This window comes from Anopheles funestus, chromosome 3RL (assembly GCF_943734845.2).
Source record: "Anopheles funestus chromosome 3RL, idAnoFuneDA-416_04, whole genome shotgun sequence".
Taxonomy (NCBI): Eukaryota; Metazoa; Arthropoda; class Insecta; order Diptera; family Culicidae; genus Anopheles; species Anopheles funestus.
This window is the reverse complement of record NC_064599.1, coordinates 20,059,335-20,083,827: the sequence shown is the minus strand read 5'-3', so window position 1 is coordinate 20,083,827 and position 24,493 is coordinate 20,059,335. Positions and strand designations below refer to the sequence as shown.

At 46.9% G+C, this 24,493-nt stretch overlaps 2 protein-coding genes across 13 annotated transcripts; one reads left to right on the top strand and one right to left on the bottom strand.

Moving 5' to 3' along the window:
- Positions 1-2,489, bottom strand: LOC125770597 (TBC1 domain family member 13). The gene is made up of 6 exons (XM_049440370.1): positions 1,781-2,489; positions 1,624-1,697; positions 1,433-1,558; positions 1,057-1,343; positions 319-842; positions 1-245 (listed from the first exon to the last, which is right to left on the bottom strand). Exons 1-6 carry the CDS (start codon positions 1,798-1,800, stop codon positions 131-133), a joined length of 1,146 nt encoding a protein of 381 aa, XP_049296327.1. The 5' UTR covers positions 1,801-2,489; the 3' UTR covers positions 1-130.
- Positions 2,490-2,491: 2 nt separating this feature from the next.
- LOC125770593 (uncharacterized) lies at positions 2,492-24,481 on the top strand. 12 transcript variants are annotated; one of them, XM_049440362.1, is made up of 9 exons: positions 2,492-2,568; positions 2,874-3,508; positions 3,617-3,790; positions 8,849-9,546; positions 9,804-11,443; positions 17,452-19,870; positions 20,117-20,343; positions 20,443-20,667; positions 20,769-24,481. In XM_049440362.1, exons 3-9 carry the CDS (start codon positions 3,724-3,726, stop codon positions 22,909-22,911), a joined length of 7,419 nt encoding a protein of 2,472 aa, XP_049296319.1. In that variant the 5' UTR covers positions 2,492-2,568; positions 2,874-3,508; positions 3,617-3,723; the 3' UTR covers positions 22,912-24,481. The 12 variants fall into 12 exon arrangements, with proteins under 12 accessions (XP_049296319.1, XP_049296318.1, XP_049296320.1 ...); XM_049440361.1 differs by having other exon boundaries at positions 2,512-2,764; XM_049440363.1 differs by having other exon boundaries at positions 2,512-3,508; positions 8,849-9,537.
- The last annotated feature ends 12 nt before the right edge of the window (positions 24,482-24,493 follow it).

The window sequence follows — 24,493 nt, the reverse complement described above, 5'->3', positions numbered from 1 at the left end:
TGTTTCGCCGTAGCTACGAGAACGTAGCATACGCTCTTATTTTATTGGAACGAGTTGAGTGTATATAAAAAAAAACATAATATACGAAAAAAAAAATCATCAAAAGTTGATTGCGTACATACTGAAACCGCTATTCGAGACAGGTTGCCTTCCGCAGCACGAGATTAATGTCCATCAGTGGAAAGTTTTGCAGCAGCTTCACATTGTTCGCGAAGTCATTCTCTAAGATTTGTTCCCGTAATAAGCTGCAAAACGGGAAAGCAAAATAATATGGATTAGCATTCGATCATCACGCGGCAAATGGTTCTTCACACTCACAGTATCATAGCGCAGCAAATTTTGATCAGGAAATCATACCGCTTATCATCGGCAAATACCGAATCCCAGATACGTAACACATCCGGTAGAGGAAATTCTTGCGACAGTAGCAACGTTAACCACCGGAAGCTGTAATACTGCGGATAGAGTTCTTGGTCCCGCAACCGTTCCCACACTTCCGCGTCCTGTTCGTGCAGCAGGTTTGACAGCTTCGCCATCATACCCTTAATGCCACCCTCCGATTCGTCGAGCGTTTTGATGAAGAAGTCTCGTATTTCGCCCATCAGTGCGGTAAAGCAGAAGAAACAGTCCGCCTCCGCGTACCGGCGATAGTCGAGATGAGGATCGGACGCGAACACGTAGTAGATGGGCCCAATAATCTCGTTCATGCCCTGCACATAACCCTGGCCGGGATTGAGCTTCGCGTACAGGAACAGTATCCGTTCTACCACCTCCCAGTGTGCCTCATGACCGGCATCCATCGCTTCATAACTCTCCGTCGCCCGCTTTGTGATGAGATTGATCTACGAGGGAAAGGAAGGGAGGTTTGTATTAAATCTCCCGCTGCTTCCCGAACAACCCGTAGCACGTTAGTTAAACCTACTTGCTTATTTTTGCGAGCGTTGTGAATAAGTGAGGAAAAATAACGGACGGTGGTTAGGTTAGTCATATCGCTTGTAAGGAATTGTTAATCATATTAATACAGTGGTGTGAAGGTTATGGTACTGACTAGCTTACCTTTGTCATACCGACACCCTTCCGTTCGACATTGGCGGAACTGAGCGTTGTTGGTGCGACCCGCACGTGTAGCTTGCGTTCGCGTTCTTTTACAAACTCACAGGGGAATTCGGTTGCCTGCTGGAAGAAAGATATATCGGGACATAACCGTCGTACGTCCTTATCAATCTGCAGCAACACTTCATTATCCCGGAAGAATGTGCTCCAGTTACTTTCCGGACCGTCGCTTAGCGGATGATCAATACACTCCGGTCCATCTTGTTCGCCGGGCGATATTACCATTTCCTCTGCAATATTACAAAGTAAACGTTTTAGCTGAAAATGTACGCCGTGACAGATATCTTTCTACCACCAAGCAAGGGGAACGAACACTCACTAACAAACTGTTTGTACAATTCTCGTTGCTTCGTTAGATTCGTCGACCATGTAGATTTTTTTGGACTAAGATATCCGAGCAGCAGCTTCCAACACAATGCTCTAAATCCGTTACAGTCCGGTATGCCTACAACAAAAAAAAAGCACATTACAGATGTGGCCCAAAACGGTGACGCGCTGGTGGGCGTTTACCATTGAAGCAGAAGCTACGAAGCAATTTCAAATCAATCTCATCCTGTTCCAAGATGTTCTCCAGGTCGTTAACCCTGCAAGGTAAATGGTTTCCAATTAAAGATAATTGATATAATAATCAACCGTGGTAAAGGCACCATTGCACGGGTCCACGTACCGTATTTTGTACAGAGACATTTTATCACTATTCAACAAACGCACTCTGCGTCATGCAGTCAATAATGCCAATTGTCTCCACCCACGGTGATGTATAAAGGAAAAAAGTGTAGAAAAATGCAACCTCAGTATATCACTCGCGGCAGCGTTTGTTATCACACGGAAGATTGCATCGTTTGCAAAGATTTGTTTACAAAATGTTGTGTTGCTACAAATCATAACATCAGCATGACAGTTACATCCCCTGTGAAAAAACTCTAACACACCGTAGGTTCGGAGTACAGTGACTGACGGATATGTAGCAATGGTTGTGAAGGATTAATTTTGTTTTAAAACGTGTGATTATTATTCGATCATTTTTTTAAATTTAATTGTTTGTTTGTTTTAATGTATGAAAAAAAAACTAAAAGAAAATTAATTTTTAACTGAAAATTTAAAAAATTAAATACTGAAAAAAATAATCCAAGATTGCTTTTCGAATGATCGCCGCTATCGAGATCTCCGAGAGAAAGTAACAAGATCGTGAGAGAAAAAAAATTGCGATACCAACGATTGATTGAACACGTTCTCCCGTTCCGTTTCGAGGGAGAAAATTTTCCCTACAAATGCTTGTGTTTCCCTTTGCCAGAAGGAAAGGTGGAAAACCCATTCTCCTCATGTTCGGGTTTCGATGATCTTTCAAGCTCTCACTGCGATTCTGGTGGCGTAAAGATTTACATCTCTCGTACACGTCCGACGGGCGGTGCGCGATCGGGTCACAGTTTTTCCCGTTTTGTTTTCCTCGCTCGGGTATTTTTTTCTTTCGCGGGTTTTTGTTTTACCTTGTTTTGTGATCGATTTTCCTGCTCCAATCTCGGGTTTCTTTTTAATTGCATCTCCCTACCATGTGTTAGTTGCTTTTGGCGTACTTCCATTCTCCTCTGTTGGCCGAATCGTGTAGGTTGCAGCAGGTGCTCACGCACGGTACGCACGGCTCGAGAGAACGGTAGGTTCGCATATCTAACCAGTCAGTTGTACGATCGTGATGTTTAACGGCTCAAGCAGGGACTGCGATCAATTAGTAAAATTCTCGGTAAATCTTTTTCTCGTATCAGGATCGATAGGGAACGATTGAGTGTTTAATTGTGTTTGTGTGGGAATATCGAACAGTGTCCACGGAGGAATTCTTCAATGAAAAGAATTGCTGGCTTCGTAGTGACACCATCAATTGCAATAATCCGGTGACAGTATCCCTAGAGCACTGGTGCGGAGTGTTCCCACAGCGGCCCGTGTGTTCGAAACTCGACGGAAAACAACTCGGAAAAAGCTGAGCCGATGCGTCAGCTAGTGTGTTTTCGCTATAAATAAGTATACGATACGACAGTGCTGCAAAAAAAAAAATAAATGTGAGAAGCTGCATGCAAAGCTAGGAAAAGAAGTATATATTTATTAAATAGAGCGAGTAAATCGGAAGTTCATGCGAAAGGCAAAAACGTCCACACTGACGATAGTCGAATGTAAAGGTGAAGCTTACCGACTTGCACAGTGACATCACGGTGTGAAGCAGCATCAACGGCAAGCAGTAAAACAACACCAGCAAAGTGAGGTTAATTTAGGAAAAACCAGACCGTGCACCGATGGGACTGTGCCCCCCCAAAACGGAAAACAAGTGTATGCGTGTAGCGCGAAATTTATGAAAACAAAATAAACATGGAGAGTGACACCAAATCGGCTCCGGACACCGCAGAAGGTAGGTGATCGCGAATGGGTGATAGAGATCGATCCCGTTTTGCTACCTTTTATTTTTTGGCTGTTGAAATGCTTTAATCTTCCGCTCTTTTCCCCCTCCTGAACAAAGGCTTAAAGAACCGTCCTGTTGCTACAGTCCCTTCAACATTTTCCCGCCTTTCCCAGTGACCTAAAATCCAATCCAACCGATCAAACACTGCTCACATCTCGCACGATATGGCTCCAACGCGCAAGAAGCGCTCCTTGGCCCAGTTGCTACTGTACGTGGCACCTGTTGTTGTGGGTAAATATGGACAGGGGCCCCGGAATGGGTCACCGCAGACATGCTCCGGACGATTTTGCATCCCACATCAGCACATTATTAATAAGTTCGACCGGTTCGGTCAGCCGATTACTGAGCGTACTCTGTAGGTTTACGTGGAAGTACTCCCGCAATATCATATACAAGCACACAGCCCTCAGCTGTCTAGGTTTTAGCGCTTCTCGGTCCACTCAAGATCGACGCAAGCCGGTGTCATCCTTTGCCATTACACAACCAACCGAAGGCTATATTTATCCGGTCTAACCGGTGTACCGAGGTGGTCTCGTAGAAATGTGAGGTTAAAACGGGCAGGCAACTGGCCAGCGAACACAGTACGTTGGATATCACACAACCGCCAAGGGGACAGTTTATGCAGGTTGGCTCACGTTTGCCGGAACGATCACTTTCCATTGCCGTGGTGCTAAGTTGACCGAATCGTCCAAAGAATGTTAAAACATTCTTCTAACCACGTCGTGTAGCATCCACCCACAAGAGACCTGGGTGGGAAGAACTTTATAAACTCACTGCGAGGAATGCAGTCCAGCTTTGGAAACTGCAGCAAAGATCGGATTTGTACGATCGTTCGGCTTGATCAAGATTTGCTGGTGCGTACGGTACACAAATCACTGCAGTTGAGCTGCGACAAGAGAAAAGCGCAAACACACACACTCGACAGAAAAAAAAACGCAATCAGATCTATCGTTGGCCTCGAGTCCCGAGCGTACCGACACAGCGATCAGGGACATTCCACTCTAAATATAGCGTCTTTTACATTCGAAGCATACGAACCGGGTAGGCGACAATTAAAAATTTGGAAACTGTGCTGATAGAATTCACTGAAAACAGTCAAGAATTTATCGAGTTGGAACCGAATTGGAAGGTATCTCAAGCAAAATAGTTTCAGATTTTCGTGAACACGAAGGCATCCGCTTACGGCAAATAGTTTTCCGAACCATTGCTGCATTGTTAGTACTGAGTAAAATACTATTAAGTACATCTTTTTTTTGTACCTTTGCGGATTTGTAAGTCATCTGAAAAAGTCTCAAAAATAAGTAACCAGACGTTGTGGATCGTTTTGTTTTTTCATCCTCACTGTCAATAAATAATGGTTGCATAGATGTAGAGCGAAAACGAGATATCTGTTTTACGAGGCCACACTGAAGCTCGCATCAAAATAAACCGACAAGCTCAACATCTGGTTCAGTTTGAATCGGCCAAGGACCATGAAAAGTGTAGCGAGTCTGTATATTCGTTCATTCATTCTAAGAGACAGCAGCATCAGTGCCATCATCGGAGGCAATCGGTCTTAGGACACGGTTGAGGGAACTCGGCCCAACTTGTGACCGAGCTGTCACTACGAATCGTGTAGTGATTTATGTGGAGCTGGGCTGGGCGTGTGTTTGGATTGCACATAAAATATTCTCGTATATCACCGATAGAGTCTCGCATCTGACCTTGACCTCGGTGGGGATATGTATTTTGATACATATATCCATGTCTAATATCGAGATACAATTAAGATTTGGAAATTGGGCTATTTTGAAGGATTTTTTAAAATTTAAATTGCTTTCTTTCAACTCTTTCTATCGACAATGATATTTTATATTCTTCAAGAAGATAGCTTAGGCCCGTACACAAGATGCATTGGATACTATCCTGATATATGTGTAAATAAAGTCTAGAAAAGCCAGAAATTGTAGGACACAAGACCTCTTCACAAGAAGTTCGAAGACCAAGAAAAGTATTTTAGATATACGAAGAGCATGCACCAAAACACCCGTAAAAAACTATTGCAAAGAAAATCAAAACTAGATAACAAGGACGATTAATTGTTTTCCTACAAACACCCCCAAAATGAAATACATTACAATATCACACACGCCACCAAGAAAAGAGATTTAATGTGGTCGGCATAAATGTATAAACAAACAGCAAGACACCAAACAGATCAACATTCGATATTTCATAACGTATGACATGTTATTACCGATTGACAGAACCGACAACCTATAAATGATCTCGCGTTCCATAAACAACCGATAAAACATCGGATATCCATTGAAACAATCGCAGGGAACTATTTTAGGGAGACGATTTACTCCCCACTGCCATCGTATTTAGACATATGCCAAGCCCTTTCGGCTCCAAGCGGGGAGTCCAAGATTATCGTTCCGATCATAGAAATCGTTACAGACGAACAGTTTCATTCAATCAGAAAACGTTCTGCATGAAAGCACAAATTACAGCAATCGGGTTATTCTCATCTGGCCACTTCTTTCAGCTAGGTAACGCAAGAACGTATTCTTTCAAGAAAATCTTCAGTCACTGTCCATACTTTCCCTAGCAGAAGTGCGTTTCTATACGCACGATCCGGTGAAATTTATCACCCTTATTTGACTGGTTCTGTTGCAAAAAAGTGTCACAAAAAATGCGTAAAGTTGTAATTACAATCATTACGATCTATTACCGTCGAAAACTCACCACCACTCTGTAAGAGAAGTGATCTCGTCCTCGGGATCTCGGGAGCAATAGGTAGAACGGTCGGAAAAGTCGGTTGTCTTTCCACGTTAAAAATAGCCGGAACGATACTCAGTGTCATCGTAAAGGAAATTGTCTCAACACCGGCAGATTGCACGGAAACCGTTCCACTATGCGCCAAGGGATGCGTCAAGGACAGTAAGTACGGTACAGACGACGACATCCGTAACATCAATCACGGAAGTTGGGTAAGGTAGTGAAGACAAAAAAAATCTCCCCTCAAAAAAGCATGGATCATGGTAAACCATTTTCGGCATAACCCTACGATCATCCATGACCTTCCTCCCCTTATCCGCCCGACGGTAAGACACTCCTTTGATGACGCGTTACGTAACGCATCACGTCACGATCTCTCCCTTACCGATCGATGGATTGTTTCGTATGGTTGGAGGTTTTTTTTGTGTCCGGAAGCGAGTGTTTTGGCACAACAACTTCCACAAACTGTTCCTGCTGCAGTGGTTGAAATGTGCTGAGGGCCGATCAGTCGATCGGCAAGTGTCGTTCCGGTAACGTTACCGCTTGCGGATTGGCCAGTATTTTAACACGAACGACTGACGCCATTAGTGTAACCAAATCGAAACTAAAACGTTTAGCTTCTCCAACGACAGGCGCCAATCCCGATTGTGCGTCAACCTACCGAGTGCGGGAAGATGTGTAATTAACGACTGACATTTCGCGAACTTCTACCTTCACTTCTTGCCCTACCGTGGTCGTAGGCAACGATTAGTCGAAGAATTGAAATTGTACCACGCACACTAAATGGTTTTGCTACGATTTTGTGTTTGTTAAAAGTTTGAATATCTGTCCGAAACTGTCCAAAAATATCAACGTTTCACTGTGTTTGCGTTGTGAAACTGAACGTGCACCCACTACCATACAGAAAGGGATCAACGCAAGAAACGTTAACGAAAAAAAAATAGACATTCAAATCTCTCACGCATACCGGTAGAATTTTATCATTATGTAAATATTTGGCCGCCCCGCTTTAAGCATTCACCCCATACGGGTCAAGTGTTCAGTGTGAATGGGGTGATCTACAAGCAAAACGGAAAACGTGTGTACCGGAACATGCCGTACGCAACTGTTGTAGGCGTAATGATTGTTAAACAGTGCAGGAACGATTACACAGTGTAAAGAATCATCCAGTGAGACAAGTGGATTAAAGATTGCAGCATGAATCGGATTCCATTTTGAACGAGAAACCCTGTGACACACACGTGCGCTTGGGGGAGTGTGTAGGAGAAAAAAAAACGCAAGAGAAGGTGTTAAAGTACAGATTTGCAAGGTACGCCACACGTGTTCCCCATTTGCGAGGCCCCTTGTTGGACAAACCGTAGCCGGGAAACAATCGGAGATGAAATGATCGTGCTGTTCTTTGGCGTAATGGCAAACTACGGTAATGTTTCATCACAATCATGCGCATAACGACCATAGGAATATAGTCATCCACCATGAGAAACTAGTTCTCGTTTGTTTCCATCGAGCGGATGCGACCGAATGCCGGCAGTTCGAACAGGATGCACGAAGTCAGTTGCAATGCTCAGAGTACCGTGTGCCGCCCGCTCTGTTTATATCGGAGATGATGCTCAGGAATATGTATTAAAACAAACTCCCAACCAGCCCACCGGTTCGGTTGACTATTTGGAAGGAGAATTCTGACGTTCAGCTCCAGTTTTGCCGCAGCCAAACGAGCTGCAAAGTGCATCGAAACCAGACGCGCTTGTTTTCCTTTTTTTACACCAAAAAAAAAGAAAGGACGGCATCGAAATGAGTCCAAACACCATAAAGCTACGGATATACCATGCGTTTAGAAAATGTACTTACAATTCACATTAGCTTAGCAATTGTTCGGCTAGTGTCTCGGTGTCGAAAAGTGAAAACTATTGCCATCCTAAGTGCGGCAGGTGTTACGGGTTACGGTGCTGGACGATGTGAGAAATAACTAATAGACGAGTGTAGTTTTGCATTTTCTCTTCCATCAACAAAAACCACCTTCATCACCCTCGCGTTACCATTCAGTCAGTTGTAGTTAAACACGGTGTTTATTGCCACCCAAAACAACCCATCACCTCGGTGCTCAGTGTTAATGGAATTAGCACTTACTGCTAAACCGTTGAGAAATGGGTGTACAATACAGATTAGGATCGTGCGAGAAATATAGGGCTGGAAAATGGACATGCTTGTGATGAGTTATATTATAAGTGTAGCATAAATCTCTCGCTTCAAACACACTCATCTGCGAAATATTTCCACACGAATCAGTTATCAGTCAAAGCGAGTTCTCGGCTTTCGACACCTTCACCTCACTGCCATTGCCACTGCAGCGTAATGCAGCAATCTCGTTTCCCATTATAATGTGTGCCGCAATTCCGCAGAAAACGTGTTAACCACGTTTCGACACCTTTTCATCCGCAAGCCAATTAGCGTTTCCATAAGCGATACTAATGATGTTATTTTTTATTTTGTTTACCACATGCCCTTTCCACGCGCTCCATGCAACAGTGTCTCTGCGCAGCCCTGGAGAGCCGGAAACGACCATACTGGAAGAACAGCGGACGGGTATCGTAGCGAAACTGACTGCCGCATCGGTTGCCGTCGCTGCAGCTGCTTCCGAAAAGTCCACCACAGATCAGAGCACCTTTGCCGGTAATTTGGAAAGCGCGATCAAGGAGAAGATCGTTCCGATACAGAAGAAACTTTCCCAGGAGGAGGATGACGCTGCTGAGGAGGAAGAGATAGAGGAGGAAGTCGAGGAAGAGGTTGAAGAAGAGGAGGAAGAAGAGGAGGACGAACAGGAGGAGGAGGTGTCTGTAGAAGAGGAGCAGAAGAAAACAGTTGAACCACAGCCTCCGGTAAGTAGGCAATCGAAAGAAGCGCCTGTCAAGCAACTGGTGGAGGAATCAACGCCAAGTACAGAGGATGTCCAAAAAGATGTTCGAGCTGTTGAAGAAACTGCAGTCACTGTCTCTACTAAAGAAACGCTAAATCCCAAAGAACCTAAAGAAGAGACGAAAGAAAATCCGCCCGTTGAAGAACCAGAGTTACCGAAGGTATCGTCGCTGGAAGTGGCCGCTGTCGCAACGTCACTGAGTGACCAGGAATCGACGCTCGAGTCGAAAGAGCATGGCGATAAGCCGATGGTGCCACCGCAGACTTACCTCTGGGAAGAGGTTAAGAAGTCCAAGGAACAGGTAAGCGATGTAAGGTATCGGCCAATTTGAGTGTCAGCTTTAGTGGGCAGAGGATCATCGAAACAATGCTTCCTATCGTGGTGCTGTTACGCTTAACCATAACGAAGAATGTTAATTATTACTCACCTGCGCTGCTTACACTAACCGGCATTCAATTTAGACCCAAATGCTTGCTTGTGTGACTCTCACGCTAGAACTCCCCACTAATCGTGCCTTTCTTTTTCTTCTTCAAATGGCTCACTTTTGTTTCGCACATCACCCGACAGGGAGGTTATCCATGGACACATTTGTACAAAGGAGAGCCGGAGGAAGGTACGGAAGGAGCACAACCCCCATCCGTTGAATCACCTGCATCGAACCGACGCCGTAAAGGGGAAGAGCAGTCCGTAGAAGAGGAAGATCTTTTAGCGGAAAAGAAGGTTAAGGTACAGAATGTGGAACATCGCAATGGTACAACCGGCGATCACCCGATGGACTTTGATGAGGCGACCACTTCAAATGGGCATTGTGAAGAGCAACAGGGTGATGAAGCTGCCGCTGGTCCAAGTGAACCGAAGCCACAGTCACCACGACGCAGCAGAAAGCGTGCGGCATCACACGAACCGGAAACGGGTAGTCGCCATTCGGTTAAGGAGGAGATCAAACACTTCCTCGATGAGCATCCGGCTATTCGTAGCTTTAGTAACAGTCTCACACGCCAGGGCAAGAAAACGCGCACCTTCGTTAGCCGATCGCTGGAACGGGCCAAATCGATGGCTGATCGTCAGATAGATCGTGCCCGGGTGCAGATGAACACACTGCGCCGTAAGAAGGCTGCATCGGAACCACGCGGATTTCCGGATCAAAAGATTCTGAACCTGCGGGAATCGCCACGGTTAAATAATCGCGAAATTCCAGCCTATGTTGTGCGTCAACCAAGTGACGAAGTGATTGAGGTAGTGGACGAGGATAAGATTGTTAAGGTAACGGTGGAAACGGAAGCATCCAAGAGTACCGTGGTTGTGCCGGATGAAATTATAGAGCTACCGAAGGATCAAGACAATCGACCAACGGAATCGGTGGAAGAACAAGTGATGGTTGTGGAAGTATCCGCTCCAACTAAACCTATTACTCCAGTAGTTGAGGATGATCGGTACGAAATAATTGAACCACCAAAGTCAGAGACTGCTGCTAGTGTCGAACAACCAACACAAGTGGTTGAGCCTCCGATCGTACCCGTGAAAGCTAAACCACCGCAAAAAGCACCTCGCAAGAAGAAGGAACATCATTACGAAGATATTGAAGATTTCGAACCACAATCGACGAAGGATGCAGTACCGGAACCGGCAGTACCCAGTGTAGACCAAAAACTTCAACGCCAGGAACACATCAAAGAAGAAGGGTTAGATCCCATCATTGGAGAGATGTTAGGCAATGACAAGATCAAGATATCACTTCAACTCCAGGACGAAAAGTTCGTAGATGATATGTTCGGTCGAAGAAAACATTTGGACGAGATTCTGCAACAATCTTCCGAAGACGAAAAGGAAAAGGAACCGGTGAAGCTAGCCAACAAAGGTCTGCTAGCTCCTATATCATCGATCGACTCAACGTCCTCAGATGAGGAGGCTCGTCGCACGCATCTCAGCACGCTGGCCGAAGAAAGTGATACGGGCAGCATCGATGGAGGTACTCCGTGCAAGAAGCAGGACTCGCTCAAAGATTCGGAATTGCCACCGGTGGAAGAGTGTAGTAAAGAGTTGGAACTAACGCCTGCCGAAGAACATCTGCTGATGCAAGCGGAAAAGACGAATGAAGACAGTTCGACCAAACAGGACGCAAGCCAACCGGCTGCAGAACCGGAACCAGTAGTATCGGTGATGGAATCGGAACAAGCGAAGGTTGACTCTCGTTGGTCAAAAATGAGGTACGTAAAGAAATGCTTTCGTTTACGCTTCTGCTTGCGATCTCAATGCTGTAGAACTAGTGATCGTTGCTAGTATGTGTTTGTGCCGTTTTCAAGATCAAATAAATAGGATATTATCTTTGGTTAACGCTCGGTAGTATATTTGACAAACACAGTCACACACATGCCGTTGTAACGTAGGTTATTTAGCATACCTAATGACCTAAAAGAAGAAAGAGTTGCAAAAATTGGTTAGTGATTGCGTCAACACACTGCTGCAAGCAGTCTTGTCTAGTTAGCAGACCGGGACCGATTAGAATCTAACCGTCCAAAAGGAACAACGTCCATCCTCCGCATCTGAAACGGTTCTCTAATAATAGGCAAGTGTACTCTACGGTCTAGAAAAGCCTGATGATCTATTTTCGTGGTTGAGCGAACAGTAAGTAACCGCGCTTTCAGGGGAGCGGTAATGCTTATTTTGTTGTTGTTGGCACTCATAGAAGTCCTTTGTACCTTCGGAGTCCCTTCTCGTGGTTTTGTAATTATGAATGAGTGTCAGTACAGGGAGGAAAAGCGCGAAATTTGAGAGTGAACACTATTTTGACGAACTGTTGACACATTGCCACCCTGGGGGGGGGGGGGGGGGGGGGGAATTGTTTTACTGGTTAAATAGAAGACATCTTAGATGCAAGAGATGACTCAACTTGTTCACATTTGGCACGACGCCAACAGACATATTACATCCATTTGAGCGATGTACTCGGCATGGTGTATAAGCTTTGTGACAAAAAGGAACCATTACTGCCCCTTTGGTCGACAGTGAAAGATTGATGGAAGTAGAATAGTAGCCAAACATGTAAAAGTACATGTACGTCGGATTGCTATTAAACACTCACGCAGATGTTGGTAAGCGTATATAAACTATAAATGGGTGCGATGAACGAGTTGATCGTATACCGACACCTATTATTTTACATTACAAATGTACAATAAAGCAGGTGTTGTTGGACGATTGAGTGTTGAACAGGTGTAATTAATTGCGGTGGAATGGCCATGGCAAGGTTTAGAGGTACAGTTCGTTGATATTTTTTTTAAATGCTCTTTTGTTTTAAGAATGAAAAAAAATATTCTCTTTTATTGCTAAAAAGAGACAAATTGTGTGTGTGAATGGCTCTTTTACATCTTCAAACAACTACCGCCAAGATGAGCTACGAGAGAGCTTCACATTCGTCGGCACGACATCTTAAATATAGCGCTGCACGTTCGATCAACACACGATCCGCAAACATCAAGCAGGGTTAAACCCTCGCGGGAAAACCACAGAAAAAAACCTCCCTAATGGAGGCGCACACGACGATGATCGACCGTTGCAGTGAGCGGCGGCAGAGAGGTGATCTTTTTCGTTTCGTGCTATGCGTTTCTTTCTTTTTCCTCTCCGCTCTTTTTGGGGTTCGGGTTTGCCGTGCTGCAGGATAAAGGGATGAAGTGGTGCTGTGTGTGTACTACTGCCCGGTTCGGGCAAATTCAAATTTCGCACTACGTCAACCGAACCAACCCTGTGCCAGTGTCGAACGGAAAATGTTGGCGTTCACAACAACGACGGGGCCGCTAGTGCGCTGCTACTGAAAGATCGTCTTTTATTTCTTAAACCGAACCGATCGTTTTCGTTTTACGTGCTGCTGTCTTACGTTTTTATTTTTTGTGTGTGTGTGTTTTGTTTCCTTTTTTATCGGTTTCGTTATTCCACTATCTTCGTCCATGCTTCCGCTTTGGAGGTATTGAAATTGGACGAACTTCGTTTCCGGCCAAGCGTGCTTGCTACGAGTAAAGTAAATAGAACTAGTGTCATAAGTGAAAGGACGTTCACCTGAGCTGTTGAAATTGATTCCATACAAAAAGGTGTTGATCGTACATCAACGATCATCAACTGTAGTTTAGTATTTAGTGATAATGTTTGCAAATGTATTTAAATTAATTAAAGTGAAACCGATGAGTGCTATTTAACCAACGCTCCATAGTATTCGTTATGCGATATTCTTCTCCCTGAAAGTGTCATGACCTTTTTCCACCTCACAGTCAGGTAGTGAGCAAACAGTTATGGGACATCCGTTGATTTATAGTTCATCGTAGGTTTAGTGAAGTGGCTAGCGTAGATTTATCTTGCTTAGTGATCATTAGTCAGAGATAGAGATCGCTTAAAGCGATTAAAAGAATAAAAAGTGAAACAAAGGCAAGATATATCTACACGCAGCAAATAACCGTATTTGTGTGTGGGAACATAAAAGTGACACAAAGAGTGGGCTAAGCCTGTGAATGCGTGTACAAATATGTGTGTGATTGAATGTTTTACGTGTGTTGTGTCGATCGCTGCCTAGAGCTGCCCGCAACGATCCAAAAATAAGTCCCGACAAACCCTGTCCGGTTGACAAGTCGTCCATCCCCTGGTGGGGCGGGTGTTGTGTGGGGGAGGCAGATAGAAGGGAAGAGACATTGGGTAGAGAATTTTAAGCTGGGCACGAAAATAGCGGACAATCTGTATCCCGCGAACAAGTGCGCCATGCCCCCTCCCAAGGTGTAGTGATGAATTAATGGAAGAGATATTTGAGAAATAGCTGTACGAAACACATCCTTGAGTGATGTGTGAGAAATTAGTCTTTACTTTTCTTTACGATACATACAATGTTGATGTTGCGATGTGTGAAGTTTTTGGGTGATTTTAGAAATGTTCAAACTTGATCGAATGCCTTTTCTGGTGGAAAAAGTTTCATACGCTTGCCGTGAAATGTGTGTCAGTTTCGTTTCATGTGTTTTACTTTTTAGCAAACGAACTGTTCCTACTCCCTGCATCTGAGTGTGAATAGCAAAAGCAGTGTGAAAGTGTTACGAACCAGAGCATCCTCATCATGTCCATGCAAGCACTGAACGGTCAACCGCCGCAGCGGCGTTCATCGCTGTTGCAGCGTTACCAACCCAAAGCAGGCTCGCAGGATCCGTTGACTAGCCCCGCCATGGACACTCCGCCCAACATCGTAAAGTCAACGAGCCAGCGAAGCCTGCAGAACTCGTCTCTGTTACAGCGCTACACACCGAAACCCCTCGGTAGCCATGGTACCAGCGGATCGACACGTCCCGAGTCTGGCAGTTTTTACGAACCACCGAAAAAGTCCTCCAGCCAGCGTAGTCTCGATCAGTCGAAACTACTTCGAAGGTACTATCACCAACCGAACTCGCTAGACGATCAGACACAGGATTTTGAAACATCGTCACAAACGGGTGGAGTCACCGCGCATAACGAACCACAGCGTTACAGTAGTCAGAAGAGCTTGGAAAACTCCAAGCTACTGCAGCGTTACAATCCGATCAACAATTCCCAAGAGTTTACAGGACTCTCCGGTAGGGAGAGCACACCGGTGACTAAATTTTCTCGCGGCGCTAGTCTTGAGCCAGAGCGTGTGCAACGATCTTCGCTCCTGTCGAAGTATACACCGCGCTTTGGTAAGTCGCTAGATCGTCACCAAACACTAGAGACTGCTCGTGGCTATGGAGGTTACAGTAGTCAACAAAATCTACGAAATCCACCGCCAACTGCACCGGAGCCGATGTCGCAAAGTTTGGCCGCTTCACAGAGCGAGTTCGCCGACTATGGTACGGATCACTTCGACCAGTACCAGAACATTCGCAGCCGTTCGTCGAGTCTTTCGCGCGGAGGTCCAAGAAGAGGTGTACAGCGAGGATCCCAAAGGATGCTATCGACCGAATCGGAACCAGATCCGATTACACCCGACACACTACCGATGGTGACGGCAGTCGCTGAACCAGTTCTAGGAAACATTGCATCAGCATTACCGTTGCCCATGGTGGGTATTATTCCACCAACACCGGCACCAGTAGAGGTTGGCAAGCAACCTACCTTCGAAGCACAACAACAGGTTGCTCCAGCTAGAGCGGACCATCTTCTATCTCCCACGATTACACCATCAGTCGCTAATACAACCACAGCGGTACAACCATCACCGACTCCACCCGTCAAACCAGCTCGCAAAGATCTGCAACAAATGGCGGCGGCAGCAGCCGTACTACCACCGGCAAACATCGTGAGTATAGCCATTCCCTCCATTACGAAGACACTCGCCGCACCATCCGTCAAGCAATCCGTATCATCATCGAAAGAACCATCACCGCCATTGTTCAGCACCCGAGATCGCATGGATCATTACGGAAGCGCTTCGAATCCTGACCCTCCATCGCACGATCATCCACGATCACCGACCACGACCACACCGACAAATACCTGGACACAATCGCCCAAGGGCACGTTGACGCTTGGAAAGACTGCGACCTTACAGCTACCGCTCAGTGATATGAGCAGTCGCCGTAGCATGACCGATCTTCAGCATATTGGTGGCCGCGGTTCCAGCGGCAACCTCTCGAATGAGCTGGAAATTTCGGAGTTTACCGATCGTGCCGAAATGAAACAACTAGCCGCCCAGCACCATCATCCCGTTAAGCACACGCTTGCAAGTGCGTTCGAGCAGCTGGCTGCACTTACCATCCCGCAGGCAATGAAAACCGAGGCAGAGCTAGAAGAAGACGAACGTATTGAAGCAATACCAGCGGATCGCAAACTGAAGAAGCGTGACTTCACCTACCATCCTTCCTTCGTGCCGAAACAGCAACAACAACAACAGCAGCAGCAACAGCAAGTTACGACCATTCCGATCCCTACGATCGATTCTCGGCGCAGTACGGGAAGTGTGGGCAGCAAATCGAAACAACAAGAAGCGGAAGAGAAGCGCCTAAAAGCGGCAGAAGAAAAGCGCAAACGTGAGGACGAACGCCGGCTTAAAGAAGAGGAAAAGCGTCGTAAAGATGCAGAAAAACGAGCGCACGATGATGCGGAAAAGCGTCGCAAAGGGGAGGAAAAACATCTCCGTGAGGAAGAGGAACGCCGGCGCAGGGATGAAGAGCGCAAACAGAAGGAAGAGGAAAAACATCTGCGTGAAGAAGACGATCGCCGCCGTAAAGAAGAGGAACGACGTCACAAAGAAGATGAAAAGCGCGCGCGCGAGGAAGAAAAGCGTCGTCTAGAGGAGGAAAAGCGAAAAGACAAGGAAGAGAAGAAACGACTCAAGGATGAAAAGAAGAAAACAGCGGCAGCACTCAAAGCGGGCGGTTCAGGTGCTGCAGGTTCGATTGCGGCCGAGGACACTAAACATCCAGAAGAGGAAACGATTGATCTCGCTAGTCATCTCGATCACTACAGTGTGGCTGCATCAAAGCAGATGCCACCGGCACAGCGTAGTCTTTCACTCGGACGTCCTCGTTCCGGTGGGACGCCGTATGGTAGTCAGGGTGCACTAGGATATTCGGCTCGCGGCTTATCCAACAGTCACCAGAGTCTCGATCGAAATGGATCCACTTCCTCTGTGCCACGGCAGTCGAAGTTGCTGCAGCGTTACGGACCTAAGGCAGGATCACAGGAAGTGATTAGTAGTGGAGCATCGGAACCTTCACGAGAGTTCCACAGGAGTCAGGGTAGCCTGGACTATCGCAAACCCATGCGCCCTTCGCTGCTGGATAAGTACACACCGCGTCCGTTGAGTGCTTCGACTGCGCCGGGATCAGCCGCAGGTGCAGCAGTGCAGCCGAGATCCATCAGTCAGCGTAGTCTGGATACCGGTAGCTCGAGGCTTGAGAGTTCTACGCTCTTGCAGCGGTACAAAACGAAAAGTGATGCAGCAAGAACGACTCCAGGCTACGATCAGTACGATCATCGGTAAGAGAATGGGAAGTTCGGGGGGAACTTACATTATTTAAATATTCCACTATCAATCATGATTGGATTATTGATATTTAAGAAATATAACATCGACTATTTTGTTTCTCCAAATTTGGTGCTCATAATGAAAAGATATTTCAATGGTAGCTTAAAAGTTTGTTTATGTGCTTATTGCTTGCTCTGCATTAACTGGCTTTAATACTGTTTTACGCTTTAAACTAATGATCTTCATGATGTAATTTAATTTTAGTGATCACGAGTACGAGCCCATTGGAGAACCGGTCGATGCCAGCAAACCATCCACCAAGGATGGATTGTTGGCCGTATCCAGCAATGCACAGCAGCAACCGGACGGTCAGGACCGGAAGCTGTCCAACGCTTCGTTCCTTCGCGTTCCAGGCAACGATGAGGGCGATACGATCAGCATGGAAGAGCTCCAAAAGTCAATTGAAGATCGCTACTTCAATCTTCCAACAGACGCTGCAGCCCCAGAAGGCGCAGAAGGAACGACGGCCGCATCTGTCGCATCGGAACCACAGAGCGAGAAGACAAGCAAAGTGAAGGCTGCTATGACGAAGGCTCAAAACAGCGGTAAACAGGCGATGGCTAAGGCACAGGAAAGTGGCAAACAGGCAATGGCCCGTGCACAGGAAGGTGGCAAAACGTTACAGAAGAAGCTAATACAGCAGACCGATCGCTTCAAGACGAAGATGTCCAACATTAAGCTGAAGAAGGACAAAGAAGTGGCTCCACTAGCAAGTCCGGAGATAGTAACCACACCCGAGTTGGAGAAGTTGGACTTCACGCTTGCCGTTCCCAAGGACGAGGAACAGTCCACTCAGGAGGCAGTTGCGGATGAATCTATCGTTGCGGCAGAGGAAGCCACGGCTGCAACTGGAGAGGATGAAACCACTGCGGCCAAGAGTGGTACGAAGTTTGGAAAGCTTAAGAATATACACATGCCAAAGCTTCAGAAGCCTGACTTCAAGCGTCCGGAATTTACGAAAATCTCCAAACCGAAGATGCCAAAGCTGAAGACACCCGATATGTCTAAATTCAAGCGTCCTGAGATGCCCAAGTTCCTTACCGAGAAGCCCGACTTTAGCAAGATGAAGTCGGACTTTGCGAAGATTAAGCTGGCGCGCAGTAAATCCATGAAGGAACCTTCTCCATCCGGTGCGACCAGCGCTGCGTCACCCTCCGACGCTTCGATGATGGGCGATTCCGTTACATCTCCCACCAAAATAAACTACACCGATTTCAGTACGTATCCACGCATTTTCGATAAATTTAAGCGTCAAAAATCGACTCCCAGTGGTCAGGCTAGCGTTCGTGCGGGTACACCACCACCGCTCGAGTTCACCAAATCAGCAAAGACAACGCGTCCAAAGGGAACGTCTCTGGTATCGCGTTGGACGTCAGAAAAGTCGGAAGATACAGAAAGCAACCGCTTCTTGCAATACACCGGCAGCGAGTTAGATGAGCGGGAAACGTCCGTCGAGCGACGCATGCGCCAGGAACTGGAACGGGCAGAATTCGAAGGCCCGGAACTAGCGGTGACGGAGGAACAGAAGCAGCTCGAAGAATATGATAAAGAGAACCGTGAAATCCATCTGCTCTCTGCAGCTCGCCACGAGGAGTTCCTCAAGCGCAAACCTCCGATGGAGCGTCAGGAGTCCGATCTTGCCTCGGAGGAGGAGAAACAATTCTGGGCCAGTTCGCTTGGTCAAAAGATTCGTCAGAATATCGACATGAACAGCAACGATCTGGATTTCCTCGACGAAGAGGAACGCCTGATGGTGGCCAAGGAAGATGAAGCTATTGATCAGGAGGCACGCGAACAGGCCCGTTACTTGCTGGAGTTGAGCAAGCAACGCACCGAGAAGGAACTGGAACGTCGTTCGTCCACACCGTACACGAACCAAGAGTGTCAGTCTTCCGGCAGTTCCAGTGTGCGCCGACGTAAGGGTGTGCTGGAAGAGATCGATGACGATGAGTTCTTCCTACGTCAGAAAGGCATTTCAAAAGACAACATCCAGATGGGCGAGTATATCAGTTCCGCCATCAAGGAGGGCTTGAGCCAACCAAAGAACGCACTGGCCGATATGGACCGTTATGATTACTACGATGAAGAACTCGACCGGGAGCAGGATGGTATGCGAAGATACTATCAACCGAGCTTCGAATCGGACGACGTCTCTAACCAGCAGAGTTCCTTCACGGACGAGTACCGTGGTGGTAAGGGTGGTGCTGACTTCTATCGCACTTTCCCACCAGATCGCCCGAATCGTAAGCCGAAAAAGGCAGCAGATCAATCCGTCCCAGCAGAAGATCAAGACTATGGACTAGAGGACGAAGAAGAGGAAGATCTAGGATTCTTCGATCGACAGCGTACCAAGTATGGCAGTGAGCAACCGCAACTACTGCAATCGGCAGCCGCACGTTACATGGACGACGAAGACGACGCATCAGCCATGGGTGGTTCGCTGCCGCGGCAGGCCATGTTGGCTGGTACGGTTGTTCCGCCAACTCCACCAACACGCCATCGCAAGAAGCGCTTCCGTGATGTGACACCATCGGACGTAGGACCATCATCATTCACTAACGGCGGATTCGCCGTAGGAAAGTCCATCTCCAATAACTTCATCTCCGGACCACCACCTCCCACGGTAACCATAACGCACTGTTCCAACCTTCCCTATGCCTTCCCATACCAAGGTCCTTCCCAGTGGGCGTTTGGTGAAGGGTGACAGGGGCTAAGGAGCTACCCATTCAACAGCACGATCATTTGTGTACTAATCGTTTTGTTTGTTTTCTCTCTTCCATCTTACTATCCCTATCGTTCACCGGGTTGCATGCTTCTGGGATGGTTTGGGTTTGTTTCCCCGTTCGTTTCCGATTCCGCTTCTTCACAGTCTACGATGGCATACCGTGCGGAAGTACCACTCGCTCGTGAGGAAAGCTTTGGTACGATTCCTGCACCGACACCGCGTCGTTCCCGATCGCGATCTCAGATTTCCAAGGCTCTCGATGATGATGACCGTGTTTCACGTGGAGCTGAGTCTCTGATTGGAGGAATTATCGATCGATCGCCAGTCCCAGGTAGGGACTCTTATTCTTACGAAATTTCCGAAACCAACGGGTAAGTGTTAGCATTGGCAAGTGCTCCCAGTCACGGTGATAGAAGTGTACTAATCTGCCCTCTACCTTTGCACCGCTTTCGCACGGGACCGATACACAGATATGCCACTGTTCGCAAGGAAGCACCACCGCGTCCACCGGCACCAATTCGACGTCGAAAGTCGACAAGATCGCTCGATGCACCACCACCACGGCAGTTCAATACGCTACCCAACTACCATCACTCAGTGTCGCCCGTCCGGCCACAGCGCAACTACAGCACCATTAACCCGAACCGTCCACCACGCAGGAAGTCCGTCACTAGCTTGACCGGTGAGCAGCAACTGTAAGTATCTGCTAACCGCTTATCGCGACACTGATGCCCGCATCACGGGGTTACTGAAACGATCCGTCCAAAATGTCACTAATCGTACATGTTTTCTGCAGGAAATCCTCCAGTCTTAGCAAGGACGACGTGGCACAGTATGAGGATGTGATCGCTCCGGCGCCGCCACTGGGACCTAAACCTCCCCTGCACTCGGGTGACATTGCGAACAAGATGAAAGATCGTCCACTGCCACCTCCACCGCGTCCCACGCGTAAACCACGTCGCCCAGATGGTAGCGATCATCACGATCTGGATGGAGGAGCCGAAAGGATGGTATTTTCCGTGCACGACACCTCCATCGACGAGGTAGAAACGGCCACCCAAACCGATCCAGTCTCGGAAGACTTTGGGCTGGACGCAGAAATAGCGGCCGTAACGGAGCGAGCAGCTCGGGCACACGACGGTGAGCAGTTAGAAGGCGCACTTAACCGATTCCGGGAAGGTAACGCAAAAGCACTATCCGAGCGTCCAAAATCATCGCGCTCCGGTAGTCGTCCGGAGACACCGGCCTCAATTCTGATCGAGCGGAAGGTATCGACACCTTCGCTAAACCATGAATCTATTGTGGAGGCATCACTGACCGTGCAACCGTTGGAGGAGTTTGATGACGATCAGTACATCGCGGAACTGGTGAAGAAGTATGTTTCGGATGAGCGGAAACCGGAACCACGCAAGACGGACACATTCGAGCGACGGTTCCGCAAGAGCACCAACAGCTTAACGCGCGAGGATGAAATTCGTCCCGCGGAAGTGAGCAACACACTCCGTACGCCAACGATGCGCTCGTCACGCACCTCCGTAGATGGACGACTATCAGCCACCACTCCGGAGCCTTTGCGTAATGTCGAGATCGCACCCAACGTGATCGAAGAGATTGTGGAGCGACTGCGTACGACCGAACAGCAACACATCGATGAGCTGCACAAGCTTCACCAGGAACAGTTGGAAGGTTTGCGCCGCCAGCACGAAGATCAAAAGCGTCTGCAGGAACAGAAGCTTGAAGAACAACAGCGCCAGTTGCTGGAGCAGCAGAACCAACAGCTGCTTCAAACACAGCAGCTCAAAGAGCAGATATTGCAACAGCAGGAGCACCAGAAGATGTTGCTAGCACAGCAACAGAATCAACAGCAGCAGTTGCTCGTAGCGCAACAACAGCAACAGCTGCTGATGGAGCAGCAGGAAAAGGAGCGCGAGCTACAGCGTGAAAAAGAGCGCGAACTGCTGAAAGAGCGTGAGCAGGAGCTGGAACGCGCAAGGGAGCGCGAACGAGAGTTACATCTAGCGCGGGAGCTGGAGCTGCAACGTGCACGTGAAGTAGAGCAGCAGCGTGCTCGTGATCTTGAACAGCAAAGGATACGCGAGATGGAGATACAGAGGGCACGGGAGCTCGAGCACCAACGACTACGCGAGCTCGAGATCCAGCGTGCGATTGAAGTAGAACAAGCCCGCCAAAGGGAGGTTGAGTTGCAACAGCAGAAGGCTGCAGTCGTACAGGCTGCTTCGAAAGAACTGAAAGATTTACCACCATCCAGCGAAGGAGCTACTCAGCAGGAAGAGGCCGCTAAATTGGATGAACTGTTGACAACTGCTCCTCAGATAAATGGCGCTCCGATCACTTCCTCCGTGGATGTAGTTGATGGAGCCGCTGCTCTGCCAACACCGTCCACCGTGCTAACAGATCAACCTCCGATAAGACCACCTCTGCCTCCAATGACGGCCCCATTCGTCTACCATCCGGATTATCTGTCCTACCATGGTGTTCCACCATCGTCGGCAGCTGCTGCTGCCTCTTACCTAATGCGTGGCGCTCCCTCGGACGAGGATCTTGGCATGACACCGCTAGCACCGCAGCGCCGTCGCCGTCATCATCGCTCGAAACGTGAATCCACCTCGGAGGAAGACTTCCAGCGGGAGCAGCGTCGTCACCGACACGGTACCCGATCGCCCGAACCCTCCATCCCGACACTCGGCGGACAGCTGGTGCGAGCGTGTGGTTCCTCCATCCGGCAGACTGGTGACGATCTGATGGCAATGTTGCGCGCTAGCAGCAAGGATGAAAACAAGCGCGATCTGCACATTGCCATCATCATACTGATCGTGATCGTGGCCGGATTGATGGCGCTCGGAATGAGCGGTGAAAAGGCGGTTCATCATCATCACTGGGACTACTTTAGCCCGCCGGGGCATGGTAGCAGCACGTAGAGCTTTAAAGCGCCTTAACGTGTGTGTGTTTGTGGTTTTTTTAATTACTGATACGAAGATTCCCTCACAGCGACTAAACTAAGGTAAACAGTTTAGTAAACACGACGCACGCATACAACATACATACACACACGGTCATGGTTTTTAACGATTTTATAGCAAATATGCTTCATTTAGTGAAACAATTACCGAGTTGTAAACAAATAGGTGAAAAGAGATAGCTTGTAATACGGATTGCATACTTGCTCCTTAAGGTATACAATCCGCAGTACAAAACTATCGCTTGAAGTCTATGTGAGATCATCTCTTGAAATCATTTTGTGAGTCGGGGATATTTTGCACAATTAAATACTTGTTAAAATGATATTGAAAATGTCATAACAAAATCTTACTATCATGTAAAATAGCACGATCTTAGATTTTTTTTTGCATACGTGGATTGCAAATATTATCGCGATCAGTTTGTTTACTAGAGTACGAAGCTTGGCCAACTTTACTTTCACTATACTCAACTACAAGAATGCTGCATTTTACACACAAACACACTCAGTGACACATTCGCTTTCAGCACACTTTTCAACATGTTCTCACTTAGTGCACACACTGCAACATTTGGTTAAGAAATCACAACCTACTAGATTCGTACGATGGAGCTAGTAACATTAGACACGCTTTCCTTTGAACTGTTAAATAATTGCTGCCAGACGCAGTCACATGCGCATAACTTTCTAACGTCTATTTCTTCCAACGAGTTGTGAAGTTTTTTTTTTGCTATACCGTTTGTTGCTTATAATTCTCCACTTTGTTACCCACTGTGTCCTTACTTTTGGAAGAAAATACTATTGCTAATAATGGTGATAGCGTGCATTATTTACGTGTTTTAATGAGCTAGTTCCTTTTGATTGTTTTGTTGAATAGTAACAGTCTAGTGGTTTGTTCCAGTACACTTTTGTCCTTTTTTTTTGTTCTTTACACTATAAGTTACACGGCTAGTTTCTGTTTTCCGTTTTCATTTTGTGTCGTTTCCAACGAAACACATTCAACGGGTTTGGTTTAACCTGAACAGTTGTGTTTTGTAGAATCAGGCGAGAGTTTGTGTCTAGTCATAGTTTAGTGCTACTATTAATTTATTGTTAAACACCTCAAAAATGAACGTTGACAATCCCAGCACACAATTATCCTCATACACACATACACACACCAACACACAATAACTCAAACACACAGGACATGTACACGCATACAAGTGGGAAAAATAAAAGAAAATAAAAACGAAATTCGAATAAATCATGAAGGCATGATTTTACGTGAGTTGTACCCTGTTCGCGAAACGTTATTAAAAAAAAGGCACGTGAGTTTATCCACTCATTTAAGTTCGTTCCCGTTAAGTAGTTGAATATTGCTTTGTTTTTGGTTTTTCATTTAGTGTTTGTAACTGTTTTAAGTTTTGCCCAATTGTTTCGTCAATTATCTGTTAGCGTGTACGAAAGAGAGGTATGGAACAATTCGAACACTCGCGAGTGGATGTGTAATTTTACAAGAAAAGAAATATATAGTTGCATTATGGTTATAATCAATCAAT

What these genes read in the sequence shown, in the direction of transcription:
- LOC125770597 (XM_049440370.1), bottom strand. Translation starts at nt 1,800, where the DNA reads ATGTCTCTGTACAAAATACG. An exon ending in ATTGTACAAACAGTTTGTTA is followed by an intron (nt 1,344 to 1,432) that starts GTGAGTGTTCGT and finishes GTAATATTGCAG; the next exon opens with AGGAAATGGTAATATCGCCC. An exon ending in AGGGTGTCGGTATGACAAAG is followed by an intron (nt 843 to 1,056) that starts GTAAGCTAGTCA and finishes TTTCCCTCGTAG; the next exon opens with ATCAATCTCATCACAAAGCG.
- LOC125770593 (XM_049440359.1), top strand. Translation starts at nt 14,326, where the DNA reads ATGTCCATGCAAGCACTGAACGGTCAACCGCCGCAGCGGCGTTCATCG. An exon ending in CCGGACCACCACCTCCCACG is followed by an intron (nt 19,871 to 20,116) that starts GTAACCATAACG and finishes GCTTCTTCACAG; the next exon opens with TCTACGATGGCATACCGTGC. An exon ending in TTGACCGGTGAGCAGCAACT is followed by an intron (nt 20,668 to 20,768) that starts GTAAGTATCTGC and finishes TGTTTTCTGCAG; the next exon opens with GAAATCCTCCAGTCTTAGCA.